We start from the raw sequence: 25,047 nt of genomic DNA on the forward strand, positions 1-25,047 counted from the left end.
CCCTATTCTCTTTATAAGACAGTGACCTATGCAGATCGGTAAGGGTCGCTCCGTATAATGACTTATAGCTAGCTATGTGATATATGGAAAATTTAGGAGAAAATAAAAAAGTTGCTGGTAGATCATCACCACCAGGCTATAAAACCTGTACTTCATTCATCCATCCATGTATCTTGCTGTGTTTCCAGAATAGATCCTTCAGGGAGCTGGACAGCTAAGGACTGTGACCTGGTCTTCAGGAACGCTACACATGTGCGCTGCCAGTGCTCCCAGTTCGGTAGTTTTGGGGTTCTCATGGATGGGTCCCATCGAGAGGTAAATATTTATTGGTGGCTCTTTCGCGCTTGTATTTAAATTATTGTGGAATTAATGTATACAGGTGCGCTGGATGTTAGATCAATTGCTACACACCACAATTTTATAGGTGCGTTGGGTGTTAAGTCAATTACTGCTCATCAAAAGACAATACACTCTCACCAGCTACAGAGGATACAATGTCCATATACATCTCTTAAAATACACCAAAGTCCAAAGTAAGACTTGCAGCGCCCCTGTATTGGTTATTCCTGGAATCCCACCGGTTGATCAATCTGAAAAATTAGAGCAAACAGGGGGCACTTCCATAGTGTAAAAATTATTATTATTTATTTTAAAATAAAACGTTTTTTACACAATGGAAGTGCCCCGTTTGTCAGTATCCTGCCCCTCTCCCTGCCCCTAACCCTCCCTCCCCAGTGCCTAAACCTAACCTCCCACCTAGTGCTTAAAGCTAACCTCCCCCTTCCTGCACCCTAAACCTAACCCTCCCCCCTTAGTGCATAACCCTCCCTACTTAGTGTCTAACCCTTCCCCCTAAGTGCCCAACCCTTACCCTCCCCCCAGTGCCTAACCCTCCCCCTAATCCCAGTATTTACCTTTGGGATGCTGGCACCAGGGTTCTGACGTGTCAGGATTTCGGTACCAGCATTCTAAGCATGGCATCCCGACTGTCGGGATATACAATGCAGAAACATACTGTATGTCGGGATATACAATGTAGAAACATACTGTATGTCGGGATATACAATGCAGAAACATACTGTATGTCGGAATATACAATGCAGAAACATACTGTATGTCGGGATATACAAGGCAGAAACATACTGTATGTCAGGATATACAATTCAGAAACATACTGCATGTCGGGATATACAATGTAGAACTGTATGCCGGGATATACAAGGCAGAAACATACTGTATGTCGGGATATGCAAGGCAGAAACATACTGTATGTCGGGATATGCAATGCAGAAACATACTGTATGTCGGGATATATAATACAGAAACATACTGTATGTCAGGATATACAATGCAGAAACATACTGTATGTCGGGATATATAATACAGAAACATACTGTATGTCGGGATATACAATGCAGAAACATACTGTATGTCGGGATATACAATTCAGAAACATACTGTATGTCGGGATATGCAATTCAGAAACATACTGTATGTCAGGATATACAATGTAGAAACATACTGTATGTCGGGATATATAATACAGAAACATATTGTTTGTCGGGATATGCAATGCAGAAACATACTGTATGTCGGGATATACAAGGCAGAAACATACTGTATGTCGGGATATGCAATGCAGAAACATACTGTATGTCGGGATATATAATACAGAAACATACTGTATGTCGGGATATGCAATGCAGAAACATACTGTATGTCTGGATATGCAATGCAGAAACATACTGTATGTCGGGATATATAATACAGAAACATACTGTATGTCGGGATATACAATGCAGAAACATACTGTATGTCGGGATATATAATACAGAAACATACTGTATGTCGGGATATGCAATGCAGAAACATACTGTATGCCGGGATATACAATGCAGAAACATACTGTATGTCGGGATATACAATTCAGAAACATACTGTATGTCGGGATATGCAATGCAGAAACATACTGTATGTCAGGATATACAATGTAGAAACATACTGTATGTCGGGATATATAATACAGAAACATATTGTTTGTCGGGATATGCAATGCAGAAACATACTGTATGTCGGGATATATAATACAGAAACATACTGTATGTCGGGATATATAATACAGAAACATACTGTATGCCGGGATATACAATGCAGAAACATACTGTATGTCGGGATATACAATTCAGAAACATACTGTATGTCGGGATATACAATGCAGAAACATACTGTTTGTCGGGATATGCAATGCAGAAACATACTGTATGTCGGGATATATAATACAGAAACACCAGGCAGTTTATTTTTACACTGCATATTAGAACTCATTACCACCCAACTTTATATCTGTCCGCAAATTGCTAGTTCCCTTCCCGTCCCTCCGCAGCACAACTTGATGGATTTACCCCTAACTCTGAATGAGATGCTGACTGCGGTGCAATTGTATTTAACATAAAAATACTAAATCTGTAAATAATTACGCCCATGGGTTGAGTTGGAGGCACCTCTAGCAACGCCCAATGCTGCGTCAGTAACACATGCGGCAGGTTCACTCCAGGTGTACTTACACCCAAGCACAACAAAAGTTTTTCTATAACACTTCCTTTGACAGCAAAAAAACACATTCGCTATTACGTCTGATTTAAAAAACCCTCTTCGCATGTACAAATGAATGTAAAAAAAATTAATTTGAAAATATACCCATAAAATCTAGGCATGGTCTATGAAAAAACATAGAATTTGATGGCAGATAAGAACCACTTGGCCCATCTAGTCTGCCCCATTTTTAAACATATTGTTACCTCACCCCTTATTGATCCTTACTTCTTCTGAAGGATATCCTTATGTCTATCCCATGCATGTTTTAATTGCTCTACTGTCTTAGCCTCTACCACCTATTCCACTTGTCCACTACCCTTTCTGTGAAGTAATGTTTCCTCAAATTTCCCCTGAACCTATCACCCTCCACTTTCAGAACATGTCCTCTTGTTCTAATACTTCTCTTTCTTTGAATAATGTCTTCTTCCTTTACCTTGTTAAAACCCTTAATATACAGTCAGGTGCATAAATATTGGGACATTGAAAGAATTTTCATATTTTGGCCTCTGTTCACCACCACAATGGCTTTGAAATGAAACAAACAAGATGTGCTTTAACTGCAGATTTTCAGATTGAATTTGAGGGTAATTACATCCAAATCAGGTGAACGGTGTAGGAATTACAACGGTTTCTATATGTGCCTCCCACTTTTTAAGGGGCCAAAAGTAATGGGACAAACTGAACAATCCTAAATCTAACTTTCACTTTTTAATACTTTGTTGCAAATCCTTTGCAGGCAATTACAGCCTGAAGTCTGGAACGCATAGGCATCACCAGACGCTGGGTTTCATCCCTGGTGATGCTCTGCCAGGCCTCTACTGCAAATGTCTTCAGTTCCTGCTTGTTCTTTGGGCATTTTCCTTTCAGTTTTGTCTTCATCAAGTGAAATGCATGCTCAATCGGATTCAGGTCAGGGGATTGACTTGGCCATTGCATAACATTCCACTTTTTAGCCTTAAAAAACTCTTTGGTTGCTTTTGCAGTATGCTTCGGGTCATTGTCCATCTGCACTGTGAAGCGCCGTCCAATAAGTTCTGAAGCATTTGACTGAATAGGAGCATATAATATTGCCCGAAACACTTCAGAATTCATTCTGCTGCGGTTTTTGTCAGCAGTCACATCATCAATAAATACAAGGGAACCAGTTCCATTGGCAGCCATACATGCCCACGCCATGACACTACCACCACCATGCTTCACTGATGAGGTGGTATGTTTTGGATCATGAGCAGTTCCTTTCCTTCTCCATATTCTTCTCTTCCTATCACTCTGGTACAAATTGATCTTTGTCTCATCTGTCCATAGATTGTTGTTCCAGAACTGTAGTGGCTTTTTTAGATGTTGTTTGGCACACTCTAATCTGGTCTTCCTGTTTTTGAGGCTCACCAATGGTTTTCATCTTGTGGTGAACCCTCTATATTCACTCTTGTGAAGTCTTCTCTTGATTGTTGACTTTGACACATATACACCTACTTTCTGGAGAGTGTTCTTGATTTGGCCAACTGTTGTGAAGGGGTTTTTCTTTATCAGGGAAATAATTCTTCTGTCATCCACCACAGTTGTTTTCCGTGGTCTTCCGGGTCTTTTGGTGTTGCTGAGCTCTCCAGTGCGTTCTTTCTTTTTAAGAATGTTCCAAACAGTTGATTTGGCCACACCTAATGTTTTTGCTATCTCTCTGATGGGTTTGTTTTGATTTTTCAGCCTAATGATGGCTTGCTTCACTGATAGTGACAGCTCTTTGGATCTCATATTGAGAGTCGACAGCAAATGATTCCAAATGCAAATGTCACACCTAGAATCAACTCCAGACCTTTTACCTGCTTAATTGACAATGAAATAACGAGGGAATAGCTCACACCTGTCCATGAAATAGCTTTTGAGTTGATAGCCCCATTACTTTTGGTCCCTTAAAAAGTGGGAGGCACATATAGAAACCATTGTAATTCCTACACCGTTCACCTGATTTGGATGTAATTACCCTCAAATTCAATCTGAAAGTCTGCAGTTAAAGCACATCTTGTTTGTTTCATTTCAAAGCCATTGTGGTGGTGAATAGAGGCCAAAATATGAAAATTCTGTCAATGTCCCAATATTTATGCACCTGACTGTATTTGAACGTTTCTATCATGTCCCCCTATAAGGGCCTATCACCGTCAGAGGTGGAGCCAGAATCAGCCAATCAGTAGCAGCCTGCTTTATCTTCATCATTAGCAGCAGCAGCAACATGTATCTGCTCCAGCCCTCAGGCACCTGCAATTGCTGCGGCTGCAGACAGGATATATGTGTCTCCATACAGGTCTGCCTTAGCGGCAATTATGCTAACACCCCATAACTGTACTCGGGCTGCATTTTCGCACACCTGTTCCCTCCCTGGTACTGTGTAAGGAGGCGCAAGTGTCAGACCTGTATGCGGATGCGGCCATATGAGCTTTTCTTGAGGGCAAGCGCATTTTAAATTTGTTTTATTCTCTCTCTGGCATAATCTGTAGTAAACATATCATTAATATGAAGATTATAATGGTGTAATTATTTGCCTGGATATTGCCAGTAAATCCACATTGTTTTGATGACACACAGCAATTGGAGGGAGACCTGGAGACCCTGGCCATCGTCTCCTACACCTGTCTGTCCATCTCACTGGCGCTTCTTGTGGCAACAGTTACCATCCTCACCACTCTGAAGGGGCTGAAATCCAACACCCGGGGAATCCATTCCAATATCGCCACCGCGCTTTTCTTCTCTGAGCTGGTATTTCTGCTGGGGATCAATAGCACAGAAAGTGAGGTAAGAGCAGTCCTGCATCTGTGTATAAGGTATGCCAGGATCATGCAGTGGCAGCTTACAGCAGTCAATGTTACGTAGTGGGTACTGTACATTGATACTGAGCTTGAAAATATAAAACATCAGGGTATCAGATTTAATAGGCTGCAATTTGCGGGCCCAGGCGCATTTTCGGCGATATAGACCCTGGATTTAAAGTGGCGATTGCAGCTTTAAACTAACTGCATCTTAAAATATAGCGACTTCGTCACTGAAATCGCACCAGTGCCCGCACATCGCAGGTTACATTTGGGCCCAGATATCACTATTCTATTGTGAATCATTTGTCACATATTTACAGATTAGGAGGGGTCCAACGCTCTCACTGTAAATCCACTTTTCAAATATAAAGGGGGGAGATCAATACGGGGTGAGTAAGGTGAATGGTAGAAGGTGGTCTGGTCACCACCCGCAGGGGGCTCATAGTAACCAGACCGAAAGCCGCGTCCGACTGGATGTTTTAAATCAGAGCAGAAAAATAAATGATGATAAAGCTTTATGCAGTCTAATGAAGTCACATTATTTGGTAATAACTATTGTGCTAAAATATGTATTTGCCTTCAAATAATGTCACTAGGGTTTTATCTGCAACGTTATGACATTGGTACAGAGAACTTTCTCCGGGGACATGTGAACCGGTCACCAGCTGCCACTCATTGCAGAAACAATAAAATGCTCCCAGGCCTAATGCATGTAGCTATAGATGTGTGTCAGGGGTCAGAGGACAAACTTGGCAGAACTAGGGACAAAGGTAGCAGTTCAAAGGAAAATCCAATACAAAAAAGAACCAAATCATCCAATCAAAAGCTAAGATTAGAGTTGCCATTGTTCACGTTCTGTCTGGGGACAGGCTGAGGGTAATTCCTAAAGATGCAAACAGCAATTGCACACCCTGGATCCATCTAGCTGAACCTACTCACATGCAGTGACTGAAGGCAGGAAATCCCATTTAAAGGGTGCAGGAACGGAACCCAGTAGCAGCAGCTTAGATACGAGGACACTACAGTGGCGTCTGTCAGAAGAATGAGCGCTGCTTTTGTGTCGCTAAGAGGCAACGTGCCGCCTGAATGTAGAGCGAGCGCTGGCTCATTCTTATAGTCACATGTTTTAGACCTGTATACTGCAGATCATGAACAAAAAATAATACATGAATTGTGTTATTGGGTCTCTCTCAGTTCCTCTGCACTGTGATCGCCATCCTGCTTCATTACTTCTTCCTGTCCACCTTCGCCTGGTTATTTGTGGATGGTCTCCATATTTACCGCATGCAGACGGAAGTCAGGAATGTTAACTTTGGCGCCATGCGGTTTTACCATGCCATTGGCTGGGGAGTCCCGGCCATTATCACAGGTATGTATCAAATGAATGGAGTAGGAGTTTTAATTGGTTGTTCACCTACTTCATTAACTATATGTTGTTAGGATTTTACTGAACTGTGTTTTACTTCAGTTTTAAATTGTACTTATACATTGTACAAGGTTTCCCAAACTAGGGGTGGTGCAAGCTTCGGTGGTGCACCAAGATGAATTAGCTCCACTGGGCTTCCCAGTATGAACAGAATTGGTTGCAGCATTAATGTAAAGATGCAGACATCATTGAATCAGGCCCATGATGAGATAGTTATATAGTTACTAATAGTTTTTTTTATTCAGCATGTTCAGACATTACTGAATTACATGTATTGCTACAAAAACTTTCTGTAGTATGAAAGATCTGTATATATTTGTGTTCTTGTCTGGTTTCTGTAATTCCAGGAGCCTTTAGTAAGTGTCTCCAGATGCTTTGTGTTTGATGAAAGTCTTTTCTCCCAGGTTTGGCGGTGGGACTAGACCCAGAAGGTTACGGAAACCCCGACTTTTGCTGGATTTCAATCCATGATAAACTTGTGTGGAGTTTTGCCGGACCCATCGCTATTGTGATTGTGGTGAGTATTCATTCTATAGATAGACATCAAAGGCATATTATGATCAAAGCATGCCCCATTACTTACCAAGGCACTGTCATTCATGCCATCCGATGGATCCCACAAATTCCCACAGCTTCTCCACTTGATAGCCTTTTTCAATTCTAATCTATGATCTTTTAACGGATGATGATACTGTACATTGTTCTGCTGCACTTATCTATTATATAATCAGCTACAGTGTTAGTCTAGCACAGGCGGCGTAAGATCTGGGGAGACCCATCTCCCCCACTCCCCTCACAGCTCTCACTGGCTGCCTGACTCTCGGACTCATCCTATAATATTATTGGAATGCACCTTCCAGTTGCTCTTGCTCATTTAAAAAAAAAAGCCCAAAAAAGACAAAAGTGCCACATGTAATAAAGGCAGTTCCCAAACAGACCACTAAGTAAGGGAATACATAACAGTAAAATGTTTCTTACTAAATTGGTGTGGTTGGATTTTATTGTGACGTTTACACTTTAGTACATGTAGCTTCTTGAGAGTTTTTCACAACCCTGCAAACCTAGGTGTACTTCTGATGTGTCGTGGCATCTTCTGAAAGCAGAAAGTGGGCGAGCACATTGAGCTGTTCTGTTTACTAGAGTGCTTTAGAAATTAAATGCACTACGCATTTCGCCAAACCCATATCTTGCTGAAAACCCTTATTGTCCAGCTACTCACAGAATATCTTAGAGTCCTAGATCCCGAGCACTTCTACTTTTAAGAAAACACACGTTTTGGTAATTTTTGAAAGATAGTTTTTCATTACTAAACTGGTTGTTTTCTCTTTCATTTAGCATTTAGACCTTTTTTTATGTGTTTGGTTTCAGCTTAATGGAATTATGTTCCTCTTGGTGGCCAAACTCTCCTGCTCCCCGGGTCAGAAGGAAACGAAGAAGAAATCTGTCTTGTAAGTGTCTTCTATTCATTTAGTACACATTATATGTATACACAGCATGTATGTTCTGTGAAGTCTACATCATTGTTATATTAGTTCCCTTAAACACATTGGAGAAATACTTACTGAAGTGCCAGTGACCAATAACCCATATCAACCAATCAGATATTTCCTTTCATTATCAAAAGTCCCCTATAGCGATCACAGCTAATTGCTACATAAGTCCCAACGTTCCTGATCGGATAATTGTGAAAAATTAGGTCTTGTCACTGCGCCACCCAAACCACACCCATTTCAGATGAGGCCACACCCCCTTTTCACAGCCAGAAGTATGGTTGCTATAGGCTATTGCGCATTTGTGCATTTAATAAATAACCCATAATATGTGTATGACAGTAGGCTGCATCAATTAAGCATGTTAATGTTCCACAGGCCATCATGTGCGTGACCATGTATTAATTACCAGCAGTGGCGGCTCCAGAGGTGGAGCTGCAGCGTGGTCCAAAATTCAAATAGGGGGCATCCCACCAACTGCCACCCTAAATGTTGGCAAACATCACTGGCAGTTGGTGTGGCTCCCTTGTTTGAATTTTGGACCGTGCTGCAGCCCCACCTCTGGAGCCACCACTGATTACCAGTATATACCAGTGTAGTACATGAATTGTGTATTTTAACATATGAACATATAGTATACATAGGTGTGTATATTGGGATGTATTTTGTCACAAATAAACTGGTGTCTCCACATGGATGTATCTATAATGGGTGCAGGGTGTGCGGTGCACACGGGCTCCTGGGTCCACGGTGGCCCACACCGCGCACCCTAAACTCTGAGAATGTGCAGTTCAGCGATCACCAGGAAAATGGCGCAGGCACCATGTTCCCGGAGACCAGCGCATGTGCAGTAGATTCTGTCACAGTGCCGGAGCGTACACACGGCCTCCCCCCTACAGTATCTCTTCATCTGCCTCTATGTCTCCTATTATACATACGAGTGGCCAGGCTACTGTGTTCTTCACTCTTAGCAGCACCATTCCACTAAAAGCTACTATACCTGCGTTTACCCTTATTTGTTTGCCTCCAGTTTTTGACCACATCTCAAATGTATTTAGTATTAAAGACAAAAGGGGACCTGACCAATTCATTGAGGTTGGATTAAGCTGATATGAGGCAGGTATCTATAATGGGTGCAGAGTGTGCGGTGCACACGGGCCCCTGGGTCCAAGGGGGCTCACACCCTGCACCCATTATAGTCTTTATACTTACCTGTCCGTTGTCTCCAGAGTGCTGCTCGACAGAGCCAGGTCTTTGTGCCAGGTCTTTGTTACAGAGCAGCACAAATCACCGGGAAAATGGTGGCGCCCATTTTCCCGGTGACTCGCACATGCGCAATACTGCTGTCCCTGGGATAAATGGCGCAGGTGCCATTTTCCCGGAGCCCCGCGCATGCACAGTAGATTCTGGCACTTACTGTACTGGCCGCTGTGGCACCGCCGGAGAGAGGAGAGGTCCCGCCGCTCGCTAGATAAGATCGCTCGCACGATGTGTATGCAAATTGCGTAGGCAGTGCTACCGCACAACAATGCATTAGCACGCCCAGTATTTCTTAGAGAGCGATCACATAGTGTATGCAGACACCCACCAACCTGTTTTAAGACGCCCACTTGTGCACATCATGTCCAGGAAGTGTATGCAACCATCGGTACATCGGATGCTATCGCAGCGCTTGAGGGTGACCATACCCTGCCGCAAGCACTGCGAGCACTTCAGTGTAAAAACAAGCCAGGTGATGTGTACTATGATGCTGCCTTATAATTATACACACCTCTAATACGCCGTTGAGATGCTGAGGCATGCCTGCGTTTGCACCTCCACTCCTCTGTTTTTAATGACCTGCCCCTGTTACCACCTACAAAAGGCTTCCTCTGTCACTAACTCTGCTGGGCTGTCTATGTGCAGCGAGCGAATCCATTGTGAACTTTCGCTAAGGTATGCGCATGCGCACAATCCATACACACTGCATACCATCGGCAGCAGCGAGAGCATGCATCTTAGCGAGCGGGTGGGAATCAGGCCCTGAGTCAGCACACAGGCCCCTTCCTCTCTTAAAACTCCCCTGAGGAAGGTAGTGGGTGAGAAAAGACAAGGTGAGAGTCAAATAATATTCCAAAGGGTGATCAAAACTGCAATCAGTCAGGTCAGGTCACTCAGCAGACAATGGAGGTCAGGCGTGCTGAGAAGATGGGGATGCTGGGACAGACCAGGTGCACAAACGTTTACTTAGAATCACTGTACAATGAGAAAATAAATAGAAGGGTAAAGATCAACGGCGGCTCCTACCCTCCTACCTGACCGTTTTCAGGGCGTACCTCTGCCTGCGTCTGTGATACCATGTGCAGTAAAAATGGCTCCGCCATCTCAGTTCTGGCAGCCATACTGCATGACCGTAGTATTACTTACAAGTCCAATAATAGAAGGATCTGCGACCAATGCTGTATTTTGTCGCAGTCGCTTGGATTTTTGAAGCCGCCGGTGGGTATCTTAATACGAATCCTGGCGGTTGCGACAATTGCATATTTTGCGGCAGTATTAGCGTCCATCTCAGGCCCAAGGTACCTGGGCGAAACGTCTGTAATCCACCAAGGTGCTGAACGTTACCGGCCTCCCGCGGTCGGTGCAGGAGAAACGGCGTTCAACTCTAAAATTCCATGTGGAAGCCTAAATCGCAGCATCTGTCCCTCTCTTCCAGGGGTCGTCTGGAGACCCTGTATGGGTAGGTCTCAGTACTGGGTAAGGTATAGGTATGGGCACCACTGAGGGTAATATTAAGGGCAGAAAAGAAGATCGGTCCTGGCGTATTTTTCTAAGATATTGGTCTAAGCAGATAATCGGCGACATACAAGAATAATAGTCAGGATAATGAACTATAGATTCAGTAAGTCCTATATGGAACTGACATGTAAAAGCTGCATCATTCCGGTCGGCCTGTGTCTGCTGTAGTGTTTGGCAGCCGTACATACATCGTACCAAGGAGCGCATTCAGACCCGGACGCTAAGCTGCGCTCTCTCGCTGCTGTCAGTGGCCGGGTATGCAAATTCCGCGATCGCACTGTCTGGTGTAAGGACGCCCTCTATGCCTTAGAGAGCGACGGCAGAGTGAGCGCACGCCGGAGTATAAAGACGCCCACCTTTCTTTCATAGCACACGTCATCTCCAGGAAGTGTCTGATTAATCGGTGACATCGAGAGCCATCGGAGCTGCACGCAGCGCTTGAGGTAGACCCTACCCCACCACAAGCCCTGCGATCACTGCAGGCTGAAATATAACCAAGTGACGTGTACAATGACGCTTCCATGCTAATTATGCACACCCATAAAGCTCAGTTTTGACGCCCAGACACGCCTGCGTTCGCAGCACCGCTCCCCCGTTCACAAGCACCTTCCCCTGTTACCACCCACAAACGGCGCTATCTGTCACTCAAAGTAGCGTCCAGTCTGTGTACTACGAGCAAACAATTCCCGGCTGCACTGACTGGTTCGCGCATGCGTACTTTGATGCATGCGCAAATGTGCGATAATCGCCCATAGCGTGCGTCTGCAGCTCAGCGAACGGGTCTGAATTAGGCCCCAAGATGCTCGCACCTTACGCGTAGTTCTTACAGTAACCATGTGCGACGTGCACACCTGGGGTGACGGGGTATAAACTGTATGCAAATGGGTAGATGGAATCCCCATCCCACAGTTTTGTTTCCATTCGTGTTAGTGTATGTTACACTGCATGCTGCAGAACATATGTAATTAAAACGTATGGAAAGACTCATTCAATGTATACATGTTCTCTTTCCTTGTGTAACCTGTATGTCTGTGCTCTCTGCTCCTCCTTCCTATCTCCCTGTAGCATGACATTGCGAAGCTCCTTCATTCTCCTCCTGTTTATCAGCACTACCTGGCTTTTCGGTCTGCTGGCTGTAAATAACAGCATTCTGGCTTTTCACTACCTCTATGTTCTCCTCTGCAGCCTGCAGGTAAAATCACATCATAGCTCTGAAGGCAAAGAAAAAGCTTCATTTAAAGCACAGACACATAACCGCTTGTCTGCACTGGTGACAATGCGTCCGGCGCTCCAGCTGCTGTGGAACAACACATCCCAGCATGCCCTGCCACAGTTGTAGCAGCAAAACTGTGGCAGGGTATGCTGGGATGTGTAGTTCCACAGCAGCTGGTGTGCCGCACGTTGCCTACCCCTGTGTTAGCATCTGCCTGCTGTATTTTACCCATCTACTAAATATTGTCTTCTCATTTAATTAAATAATTCATGTTCCATAGTTGTGCAGATGTCGGCATCCATTAATTTGAAGTTCAAACTGCTAATGTCCGCTACATGATACATTGTTGGGGGGCCTACCATAGACAGAAGACCCTTCGGGGGCGATTTAAATGTTTTCTGGGCGCCCGACGGAGGAATTCAATTGTCGCTCCGTTCGGGCGCCAGTGCGTGCGCCCAAAAGCCCTGTGTTTAGCCGCATATAGCAGCTAACCCCAACTGGAGAACCTGCTTTGGCCGCCCAAACAGCTGACTAATCGCACATTTTTGTTCGCCACCCTGGGAGGCTGCGAGCTGAAATATGTACAGCCGGGGCTATGTACGCCCGAACGGTGCAACAGTGAATTGCTCCGTCGGGCGCCCAAAAGAAATAGCCACATCTAAAACATTTGAATCGCCCCCTTTTGTGTCATTTTTGCCCATTTAAACCGAAACAAAAATTAATCTGAAATGTACTTTTTCTTACGTTATCATCATCGTCATCATCTTACGAAGCTGTTTTAGGTATGCACTGAGGCACTGGTACTCTGCCTAATATATTAATAACCATTTATATGATATACCATCGCTGTGCCCTCATATGCCATCAGTGTGCCCCAGGTGTCACCTCTGTGCCCCCCACATGTCATTGCTATGCCCCAGTGACCCCACATACCATTTCTCTACCTCAAATCCCGTTACTGGGCCCCACAAGAATGACGGTCAGAGAGTAAGCTCATGGTCACTGCCAGTGAGTATCCTGCAGAGGTGGCAAGCTCTCATTTATGGCTCTGAGTGTCCCAGAGCTCCGCGCTTAATGCCTGTTAGTGGCATGGTTGCACTGGCTCCTAAAGCTTAGGTTTAGTTGCACGATGGTGCTCACCTGCGCTACTACCTCTTTCTAAAGCCAAACTTTGAAACAAAGAAGCCAAACTGAGGACTCTTGAGCATAGCAGATATTTTCGGCTTAGACATGGCTCTTTGTAAACCAGACCATACCCCGCACTTGTGTTCCCATTCTTCTTGCATGTGAAACTAAGCAACTGCTGCTCTGTTTGTTCTGTGTTCCTCTTATACAGAGTTTGACGGTTCTGGTTCTCTTCTGCGTCCTGAATGAAGAGGTACAAGAGGCCTGGAAAGTTGTCTGTCTTGACAAGAAAAGCCAAGGCGAGGACACATCTAGACAAGCACCGATGGGGGTATTACACCGTTTCTCATAGTTCACAGCCAGCAGATAGACCTCTGTTAAGCTCTCAGTAGCATCCTACTTTTTAAAGCCCCCCATGCAGAGTTGAACCAGTGTACAGTAGGGGACAAATCTTGCGTGTTTTTCACTGCGCTTGTGTCAGAACTGAGCAGGGGGGGGGGGCATCTACAGGAAATGCAGAGTCACACATAGCACAGTCTTATCTGATTTTGTAGTTGAAAGGGGGTAACTAGGTGGTAACAGCTCCCCCACCTAAGCTTAGTGAGTACAGATTGAAGGATAGGGCTTGGGTAAGCGCGCACTGATAATGATTGCGGCTATGAAACCAGGTGTCCCGTCCTTACTAGGGATGGCCATCGACCATCAATGATTCATAATCATCGATGGTTTATGGGCGATGTTGAATGCTTTTGCCATCGATGGGGGAGAACCAGATGGTTTCCCTCCACCGATGTATAAGCATAACTGAATGTTTTTTGTTTTTATTAGGTGCCAGGACACTTAGCATAGCTCTGCCCCCTGACATGTGCGAAGCCCCACCCCCCAGGTTCTGATTGGCCCATGGGCCAATCAGTCAAAAATCAGGGATGTCCATCGGTTGGTAAAACCGTCGATGGTCATCCATTGCATAGTTGGTAGCCATCGATGGCTACTTGCTATTTTGCCGTCGATGGTAACCACACCACACCGATGGCCATCCCTAATCCTTACGTGACTTGGGCAGGTTTACTACTGACCTGTCACCAATTAGGTTGTTTATGGCACTAGACCGGTGGCCAATCAGAGTATTAGAACATTCACTTTGCTAGAGCAACCTGTAGCCAATCATTGCTTTAGAACATTCCCAGGACATTACATCCTGTAGCCAGTGGGAGCGGTGGAATTTGCAAGGCTAGAATAATTTGTAGCCAATCAGAGTACTAGAACATTTACAAGGTCAGACTAGAGTAACCTGTAGCCATTTAGAGCTATGAAAAGTTACAGGGTGAGGAAAGGCTATAGCCAATCAGAGCATAGAACATTCACAAAACCATAAATCCAATACAATGACAGAAAACACTGCAATGCAATCAGAAACCAGATTAAACTACCCCCTATATGAAACCAATTTGTTTTTTTGCACTAATACGTTCTTCATACCTTCTTTACATCTAGGGGCCCAATGCATACAATAACACGGCGTTGTTCGAAGAGAGTGGTCTGATAAGGATCACTTTAGGAGCTTCCACCGTTTCATCTGTCAGCAGCGTGCGCACTGCGCGTACCCATTCCAGCCACCGACCCTATCTGAGGTAGGGTGACTTGTTTTTTTAAATAGCCATGTTCCAATACATAACAGCCAGTACGTATATAAATGGGCCTGACCGTTGATAGCTCCTTGTAAATTGATAGGCTGAATATTGGTGTACCTCACAAAATGGCGGCCTCCACTTGGGGCAGACAAGTGAGTAAAGGAAGCCTTTTCTTTAATGACTTGGAATGTGCTGGGCGTCTGAAATTACAATTTCCAGTGTTATTTTTCACCAAAAATGTTTTTACTGATCAGAAGGAAATAAATACTCACATCATGTAAGAACATTACAATAAAGACCAATATTTCCATTAAAATTTTAAAATAATTCTAAATACAATAAAAGGAATACAATACAAGACTTCTGACACTTCCATTCTTTGACTTGATGTGCCTCATGCCTCAGCACTGTCTCAAGTTTCTAGGGAATTATTAGGCTTCCTTCTGAAACCTGGCTCAGGCCACAAAATGGCTGCTTAATCCCTGTGTGGGCGATAGGTGGAATTGTGTTGTTTGTGTGTGTCCTGCATAAGAACCATAATGAAAGTATTGAGGACATATTAATTGTACTTTCCTTCTTTCTGGTTACCCTGCAGGGAAAATATTGCAGCTCGCCAAGGATCGGCCAAAGACCACAGTCATCACTCCGGACCTACTGACCTGGACGTGGCCATTTTCCATCGAGATGCAGGAGGAGGTGAGGACAAGCCTTCCCCTAAATAACACTATTCCATAAATTACTTGCTGGAAATGAAGGGTCATATTACTTCATGCTTGCCAGACGTTGTGTCTAAGATTATGAACAAAAAGAAGAACCAGCTTGTTTTGAGGGAATTTCCTGCTTGAGTAAGTGATAATAATCAAACTTACATGTGATTTCCATAGGACAAGATTCGGATTCGGACAGTGACCTGTCGCTAGATGAGGATCGTAGCTTGTCTATCCCATCATCGGAGAGTGAGGAAAATGTCCGCCCTCGTGGCAGGTTCCACCGTCAGTTCAAACGTGCGGCTCACAGTGAGAGGCTCCTCACCAACCCATCTAATCACAACCCTAAAGGTGATCGCAGCTTTTCAGATGATCTATCTTCTGTTCACAGATACTTCGGTCAAATAAGCAAATTCATTACCTGAACTGTACCTGAGTGTCCTCCTCTTGCAATAAAGGGCAAACTGCCTTTTTTTTTTTACATCATGTGCCTACTTTTACGCATTTGCTAGGGCTGCCAATGAGCGGTAGAGTCTGGGCTTGTCTGGGGACTGGCGGTAGCCCAGTTCTGCCATGGAGAAGCAATGTCCCCCCTCATAGAAATTTTAATGCAACTTTTAATGAGTGGGCGTGGCCACTCCCTGGCTCGTATGTCTGGGCGGCCCTGGCAGCTGCACCAAGTTTCACAGCGAAGCATGTGTGCAGATATACAGTGTCGGACTGGGCCATGAAGGGCCCCCCAGGAAATACAGTGGTAGCTTCCTAAACTGAAGGGGTGTGGCCAGCCACCAGAGGGGGTGTGGTCTACCACCACAGAAGGACTTGGTCAACCATTAGAGATGACATGCAATAAACAGGGACCCTTTATAACGGAGGGAACAAGGGTATTTCAGGATCACCCACTTTGATTGGCAGGAGGGCTAATTTTGGTGTAGTTTACATAGAAACAAACAAAGCACCCTAGTTCATCTATGATCCTGCTCCACCAAGTTATTGACCCCTTAGAGGAGGGTGGGTGGGACCCACCTGATTTGTGGAGAGTGCACAGATTTTTCTCACCTCAAAATGACCATCTTTCTACCACCTGTGAGGTCCCAGAGATCAGGTCGCACAAGGCGGAGTCATCTAATTTGTGGGCTGTACCAATTATTGGGTTTTCATTCCCTCAAGCGTTGTTAACAAAAGAGGCATGAGTCCGCCCTCTGCTACTGCCCACGAAACAACTGCCTTTACTGTGTCAAGGAAACAGGTCCATTTTAGATGGTGATGTTTTTAATTGACCTTTATTAAATTGAATACGGACAGCATGAGTGATGTTCTCAACTCCAGGCCAACAGGTCATGTTTTCTGGATTTCTGCACAGGTGAGCTAATCTATATTGCAGTGTCAGTAAGTATAACACCTGTTTCCACCGACAGAAATCCTCAAAACACGACCTGTTGGGAAAACTTGAGAGTTGAGAATCAGAATCACTGATGTAGATGAATAAGTTTTATGTGTCACCGTTCAGTTTGGGACTTAATTGCATATTGTGGGATGTTAGCACATTCCCATGTTGGCTGAACACTTTAAATTAGAGGAAGAGGTACCACAAGAATGGCATTTCCGAGAATAGTCTACTGAATAAGAATGGCTCATTCATATAGCGTACTTAAAATATAGTCAATGTTCCCTCTAAGCCTGGCGATCTGGAAGCAATAGCGCTGACATCTAAACTTCTTAGGAGTAAGTTCCGTCATACAGGGTTGCACCAAACAGCAGATTCTCAAAACAAAAGGGCGTCGTTTTCTTCGCGTGAAGCTTTTGATCTTCATTTGTGGACGGATAAGATTAGAGGCTACACTGTATGTAGTACAGGATATATAATGCACAATGACACTGTAACGCTTGCTAAGTAGACACCCCTCTTTTCTCGCAGACATGGATGGCAATGATTTGATGTCCTACTGGCCCGCCCTGGGGGAAACAGAGGTTCAGCCAAACTCACTGCAGAAATGGGGGTCTGAAAGGAAACTTGGTCTTGATCTCAACAAGGACGCAGCTAATAATAATCAGCCTGACCTGACCAGTGGGGACGAGAACTCCCTCACACACTCCCATAGGCAGAGAAAAGGTAACCAGGGTCTTAGTGTAACTGCAGAGGGGAATAAAGCATGTCCATTGTTTACTACTAATCCTAATGTCATTTCATGTGTATGCTTGTAACTTATTAATAGTTTTACTGGCAAGATCACACTAATTAATACGTAGACTAAGCACTGTGTGATTTAGTGATGCCTCCTGTGCATTTCAGCAAGACTGTTGTAACATCCAGCTAGAGTGGTTCAGTTATCCTTTTTACTTTATCTCAAACAACTCTGTACATAGCTGATCTGTGTCATATCCAATGGCAACAAAAATTTGCACCTATGCCTGGATGGTACAGATGGAAGCCTTTAAAAGTAAAGTGCTGCTGTTAGTAAAAGTTGCAGTAGGGCCACATATTCCTAAGTTTTCTGAAAGTGTACAGTTCCTTAAGCTTTAAAGCACCACAGTCAATTCAGTCAACCAGTACAAAAATGGGCAACGGCCATGACTAGTGTTCCATAGATCAGTTTCTTAGGGGGATATATATTTTTTTTAATAACTTCTTTATTTCTTCTTCAGGGTCCATAGGCTCCACAGGGAGACCTTGGGGTATAGGTGATGGGAACCAAATCCGGACACCACGCAGTTAAAGCTTTCAGCTCCCAGGATGCATTGGGTCCTCTCTCCCTATACCCCGCCCCCGAGCCAGACACAGCTCAGTTTTAGTTGGTGCCCGGCCGGAGTCGGGTCACTGTTAATTCAGAGGGGCTGCTTATGATTTGATAGTTTCTGAACTATCTTCAGAGCGCGCAGCAACAGACTGTCCATTGGACGTCTGTACTACCGCTCCGTCACCCCGCCGGCCCCGCAACGTCAGTACGGATCTGGGGATCTCGGCGGGACCCTGGGGTCCGTGCTACCTGGGCCGGGCTGGACACACGGGAACAAGGTAAGGCGGGTCACCGCTTGCGGTGACCCGCGTATGAGCAGTCATTGCCTCCGGGCTTAGGGGACAGACTGCAGGTGCTGAGGTGGACACAGGCCCCCCCATACCCTGCGCTTCCACTAGACCACCAAGGACAGTATCGGCGCGGGAGGCCAGTGTCAGGGATTAATATTTAGCCAGGGGAGATAGCCTTCCCTGTTGCAGCGGCTTCTCCCCTCAGCTCAGAGCGCCTTTCCACTGCGGCCTGGCTTTGCTGAGTTGCTCCTTCCTATGGCCACGCCCTCTCTGTGGTCTCCGGCAGCCATTTTCTTGTATGGTGCATCGCAGATCTCCTAGGAGAACGTTTGGTCCAGTCCCCCTGCGTACCTCTCTTTTGGGTTAGTGTACACAGCGCTATAGCCTTCCCAGACACTGATTCTGGGCAGTTGAATGTAGTGCCAATTTGCACTATATTGTATGTAATGTATATATTTCTGCATTGTATGTGACTTATGTTAGCGCTGACTGTCTCTGCCTTTCCTCTCAACTGTCAGTTTATATCTATCCCTTTTCTTTACAATCTGCCCTAATACAAGTTAGTGTGGTTCTTAGACCTCACATATATATATTTGTCAATATTTGTGAAGTCGGACACATACTGTTGTGTGCTGCATGTTGCCATGTTATAGGTGGACCGGTGATGTTGCATAAATTGATAGTGGGTCCCTGCAGCTAATCCTAGCGTTAGTCAAGACCAGTATAGCGGTACCTGATATTTCCATCAATATTGTCAGTCAGATAAGATGTCTGACCAGGAAATTGAGCACAATACTGCACCCACTCTGCTATCCTGCAAGTTATGTGCTGTAAGTATGAGGAAGGAGGACTTGACTCAGGATGGGTTATGTGTGAGGTGCCATCAGGTACCGGGACCCTCAAAGAACCCCCCCCCCCCCCCCTCCATTGAGGATTGCCTGGCGGTTCCGGCCGTGGTAACCCATATGGGGTTGCCTCAACATGCCATCCTTCCCACTCAGGGTATCCCGCAATTCTTGCAGATTAGTCCTGTGTCACAGACTGTCGCCCCCTACGAGGGTTTTCCAACATGCAACAACAGTCTGTCATTCCCTTGCAGGGATTACCACAATAAGTCAGTACAGAGTTTGGCAGCTTCCTCTACAGCTTTTCAAACCATGTTACAGAATGACAAACCTAAGAAGGCATCTAAACGCCCATGTGGTGTATTCCCAGTCTCCACTACTATCTGACACAGATGTGTCGTCAGACGATGGAGAGGTGGATGTTGCGTCTGACTCGGATACCCTTCATCAGGAGGTGGAAGCTAAACCAAGTATTAATGTCCCTGTTTTGGTGCAGGCACTCAGATCTATATTAGTCATAGAAGACGACGAACCTGTACCTAAATTTAAACACCCTCAGTTTAAACAGGTAAAAGGTGTCTTCGGCTGCTTTCCCACTCTCTGACCAGCTGGTAGACCACATAGTGGAAGCCTGGCAATCGGGAGGTAAGAGGTATCACCCACTAAAGCGTTTGGCCTCATGTTACCTGTTCCCTGAGGGTCATTGCAAGAAATGGGAATCACCTCCTGTGGTGGATTCTCATGTCACTCGCTTGATAAAAAGTGCTACGTTGCCTATGCCTTCCATCTCTTTCTTGAAAGATTCTACAGATAGGAAGGTGGAGACGTGCCTGAAATCTATTTACTCTCTCTCAGGAGCTGTTGCCCGCCCGTCCATGACTACTTCATGGGTGGCCAAGGCAATTGAGAGCTGGGCTAATGTTCTGGAGGACTCCTTCCCAGTGTAGGCTCCTGAGGCTCGCTGTCTTTGGTGGGCCACATTAGAGATGCGGCTGCTTATATTGGTGGGGCTGCTTTAGATGCCAGTCTACTGACCTCCAGAGCCGCGGCCGTGGCTGCTCACCTCTCCCTGTGGCTGCGCTTTTGCAGGGTGGATTCTGATTCTAAGAAAGGTCTGGAGGCCTTACCCTATAACGGAGAGATATTGTTCAGCCCAGACCTGATACCAGATACACTGGCGAAGTCAGCATTTCTACCATCGGCTTCTGTGCCTTCAAAGTCTAGAACCTCTTCCTTTCGGTCCTTTCGTTCTCAAGGAAAGTCCAAAGGACAGTCTTTTCCTAGACAATCAGTCACTAAATCGACCACCAAGCCTAAGAAACAGGCCTGGAGTGCCAGACGCCCTACTTCCAAGCCAGAGGATAAACCCTCAGCCTGATGGGACGGGCCTCCGTCTAGGGGATCCCAGAGTGGGATGCCGACTTCTTCAGTTCACCCAGCACTGGTGCCTCACCACCAAAGATGCTTGGGTAAAAGAAGTGGTCTCTCAGGGGTATACCCTCTCATTCCGTCGAAGGCCTCCCCACCAGCACAGCACATAAACCCTCAGCCTGATGGGACGGGCCTCCCTCTGGGGGATCCCAGAGTGGGAGGCCGACTTCTTCAGTACACCCAGCGCTGGTGCCTCACCACCAAGGACGCTTGGGTAAAAGAAGTGGTCTCTCAGGGGTATGCCCTCTCATCCCGTCAAAGGCCTCCCCACCAGTTTTTCTGCACAGGCCCTCCTTCGGAGGAAACCAAGGCCTTGCAGCTTCAAAAAGCCATACAGTCCTTACTGACAGCAGGGGTAATTGTACCAGTTCCACTATTTCAACGAGGAACTGGTTATTATCCTACTCTGTTTCTGGTTCAGAAGCCGATTGGGTCTCACCGGCCTATCCTCAACCTCAGAGCTCTGAACAAGTTCCTCAGGGTGCCCAAGTTCAGAATGGAGATTTTACTATCCATCATACTGGCTATGGAACCTGGGGATTACATGGTGTCCCTGGATATTCAGGATGCTTACCTGCATATCCCCATAATGCCTTCTCACCAGCGTTATCTATGGTTTGCTGTTCTGCAACAGCACTTCCAGTTTCAGGCGCTGCCCTTTGGCCTATCCATGGCTCCAAGGGTCTTTACCAAAGTCATGGCTGTAATGGCAGCCCATCTACGGAGTCAGGGTACCTGACTCCTACTATACCTGGACAACCTCCTCTTACTGGCAGGGTCTCCAGAGGTACATCAACACCACCTATGGCTGACCATCGCTTGTCTACAAGTTCATGGGTGGTTGATAAACTGGAAAAAGTCCTCCCTAATTTCCTCGCAGAGGATGGTTCATTTGGGAGCCCTTCTGGATTCTTACCAGCAGCGGATCTTTCTAACTCCAGAGAAGATCTCCATTTTGCAACTATGAAATTCAGGTGCCTCCGCAGTTGCCTAGTGTCAGTACACTTCCAATGCAGGTTCTAGGATCCATGGTGTCCACATTCAACATGGTGGAATAAGCTCAGTTCCATTCACGGCCCCTGCAGGGGGTGATCCTCTCCAAGTGGAACGGATTACCCCCACCGAATCAAGGCTCAGACGATGGTGCTCTCTCCAAAGGTATGTCTGTCCCTGTCTTGGTGGTTCCTGACATCTTATCTCACTAAGGGTCGCCACTTTTGGATCCTGGACTGGGTACTCCTAACAATAGACGCCAGTCTCCAGGGCTGGGGCACAGTGACCGGTCCACACTCATTTCAGGGCCGTTGGACAGTGGTCGAAGCAATCCTTCCAATCAACATATTGGAACTTCGGGCTGTGTACAGGGCCCTCATGTTGGCAAAGCACAGTCTTCACGGAAAGGCTGTGCAGGTTCAGCCGGACAACGCCACCACAGTGGCTTACATCAACCATCAAGGAGGCACTCGAAGTTGGGCAGCAATGGCAGAAGTGTCCCGCATTCTGGCCTCCCATCACAATCACAAGTTACCAGCGTACGGGCCCAGAACAAGAGAGGCCGAAGCAAGCTTGGTGGACGCTGTGTCAGTGAGGTGGACCTTCCAGTTTGCGTATCTGTTTTCCTCCAGTATCTCTGCTTCCTCGGGTTCTTCGGAAGTTCAAGCAAGACGGAGGCACGGTCCTGCTGGTGGCTCCAGCTTGGGCCAGACGTCATTGGTACTCAGATCTACGGAGTCTCTCCATTGACACTCCGTTCCTATTGCCTCAACGTCCGGACTTGTTGTCTCAAGGTCCTTGCCTCTACCCGGACCTGAATCGTCTGTCTTTGACGACGTGGCTCTTGAGACATTCCTCCTAAGGTCTAAGGGATTCTCTGGCTCTGTCATCAAAACGATGCTTTGAGCACGTAAGCCTGCTTCTGCAAGAATATACCACAGGGTGTGGCATACCTATATCCAGTGGTGTCGCTCAAGGGTTTCGTATTTCCAGAATACTGGCATTCCTTCAAGCTGGATTGGACCTCGGCGTACGTCTGGCCTCATTGAAAGTACATGTCTCTGCATTGTCAGTGTGGTTCCAATGAAGGATAGCTCCACTCCTGGATATTCACAACTTTCTGCAGGGTGTTCTCCGGTATCAACCTCCCTTTATCTCCCCAGTGGCTCCTTGGCAGTAGTTCTTCAGGGTCCTCCATCTGAAGCACTAAATTTGGTGGAACTCAAGTGGTTAACCACTAATACTCTTTTTCTCCTGGCGATTGCTTCAGCCAGGAGGTTGTCAGAATTGGGGGTGCTCTCCTGTTGTCCTCCCTTTTTCATATGTCACCAGGACAGGGCTGTGCTTCGCACGTACCCTGAGTTTCTTCCTAAAGTGGTTTCTAATTTCCATATTAATCAGGAAATTATTGTATCGGCCTTTCAGTCACCACACCTCTCGGCAGGTGAGGCCTCACTGGATGTGGTCCGTGCTCTCAGGATTTATGTGGACCGTACCAGTTCCTTCCGGAAATCAGACTCCTTATTTGTGCTTGTATGACTATTTCAGAGGCTTACACACAGGAAGGCTTTCCTGTTCCGGCTTCTGTTAAGACTCTTCTACTCGGTCTGTGGGCCCCTCTTGGGCGGCCACGTGGTCTTCCATCCAGACCTCTCTCAGGTTCTATGCATTTCATATCTTTGCCTCTCAGGATGCTTCCTTTGAGCGCCGGATTCTCCTCTCAGCACAGGAGCGTCCCCACCTTAAAAGGACGGCTTTGGGACATCCCCAAGGGCTCCTTGTGGAGCCTAGGGACCCTGAAGAAGAAAATGAGAGTTATGGTAAGAACTTACCTTTGTTAACTCTCTTTCTTCGAAGTCCATAGGGTCCACAGGGCACCTGGCATCATATGGGCTATGTTACTGGTCACCGGTTTCCCGTCTCCTCTGTGAGTGTGATTCTTGAGTGTTCCAGTCTTCTTTCTCTCTCTTTCCTCCTCCAGCTTTTTTTCTACTTACCAACTGAGGTGCCTCTGGCTCGAGGGCGGGGTATAGGGAGAGTGGATCCAATGCATTCTGGGAGCTGGAAGCTTTAACTGTGTGGTGCCCGGATTTGGTTCCCATCACCTATACCCCAAGGTCTCCCTGTGGACCCTATGGACTTCGAAGAAAGAGAGTTAACAAAGGTAAGTTCTTACCATAACTCTAATTTTTCAAATATTTTTTTTTTCAATATACATATACGATAGCAGAACAGAGAAAATGAAATACTGAACAAACAATGTCAGTCAATATAATAAACAAGATACACAAAGAGACACCAGTACAACATCCAATTTGCATATATCCACAAGACTGCAAAAAATAAATAAATAATACAATCAAAAACATATAAACATAATACAAGGCAAACAACAGGGATACACAAGGGAAAAAAGGGGGGGGAGGGGGGGATAAGGAATGATATAGAGCAGAGCACAGATATCCAATATATAATAAAAATTAAAGTATGTGGTCAATCAAGCTCTAGTTGGCAAATATATAACCAAAGCTACATATTATAGCCCATGAAAACAGTTACTTATACTTGATCTCGGGGTATCAAATCCTTGTAGGAGGAAGAAGATTTTAAATCCATCCTACCAAACCATAGTGTCATATAATTAGAATGCTTTTCGGGGGTCGAATAAAAAATTTTGTCCATTGACATAAAAAAATCTATGCGTTGGAACCATTCCCTGGGTGAGGGAGGTACAGAAGAACGCCAACGGACTGGAATCACCGCTCTGGCTGCATTATTCAGATGTTTGAGTAAAGACTTTTTATATGTAGAAAAGGGTATATCCGAGTGCGATAGGAGCCAAAAATCAGGTCCATTCGGTACAGGTGAATCCAGAATCTCTGATGCCAAGGCTATAATCGTTCTCCAAAACGGGACAATGAGTGGGCAGTCCCACAGGGGATATTTATTTTAAATTGTGGCAAGCCCCCGAATTTAAGCATACC

At 45.6% G+C, this 25,047-nt stretch overlaps 1 protein-coding gene across 1 annotated transcript in view; it reads left to right on the forward strand.

The window, feature by feature from the left end:
• The window catches only part of CELSR3 (cadherin EGF LAG seven-pass G-type receptor 3), a 210,274-nt gene that overhangs the window by 180,080 nt on the left and 5,147 nt on the right, over positions 1–25,047 (forward strand). The window contains exons 24-34 of the mRNA XM_088454017.1: positions 189–315; positions 5,173–5,379; positions 6,591–6,765; positions 7,227–7,339; positions 8,191–8,270; positions 12,156–12,282; positions 13,640–13,759; positions 14,923–15,059; positions 15,655–15,755; positions 15,944–16,117; positions 17,685–17,879. Coding sequence (XP_088310143.1) covers positions 189–315; positions 5,173–5,379; positions 6,591–6,765; positions 7,227–7,339; positions 8,191–8,270; positions 12,156–12,282; positions 13,640–13,759; positions 14,923–15,059; positions 15,655–15,755; positions 15,944–16,117; positions 17,685–17,879 — 1,556 coding nt within the window. The remainder of the gene's footprint in view (positions 1–188; positions 316–5,172; positions 5,380–6,590; positions 6,766–7,226; positions 7,340–8,190; positions 8,271–12,155; positions 12,283–13,639; positions 13,760–14,922; positions 15,060–15,654; positions 15,756–15,943; positions 16,118–17,684; positions 17,880–25,047) is intronic.

This window comes from Taudactylus pleione, unplaced genomic scaffold (genome assembly GCF_031769625.1).
Source record: "Taudactylus pleione unplaced genomic scaffold, aTauple2 ptg000607l, whole genome shotgun sequence".
Classification (NCBI taxonomy): Eukaryota; Metazoa; Chordata; class Amphibia; order Anura; family Myobatrachidae; genus Taudactylus; species Taudactylus pleione.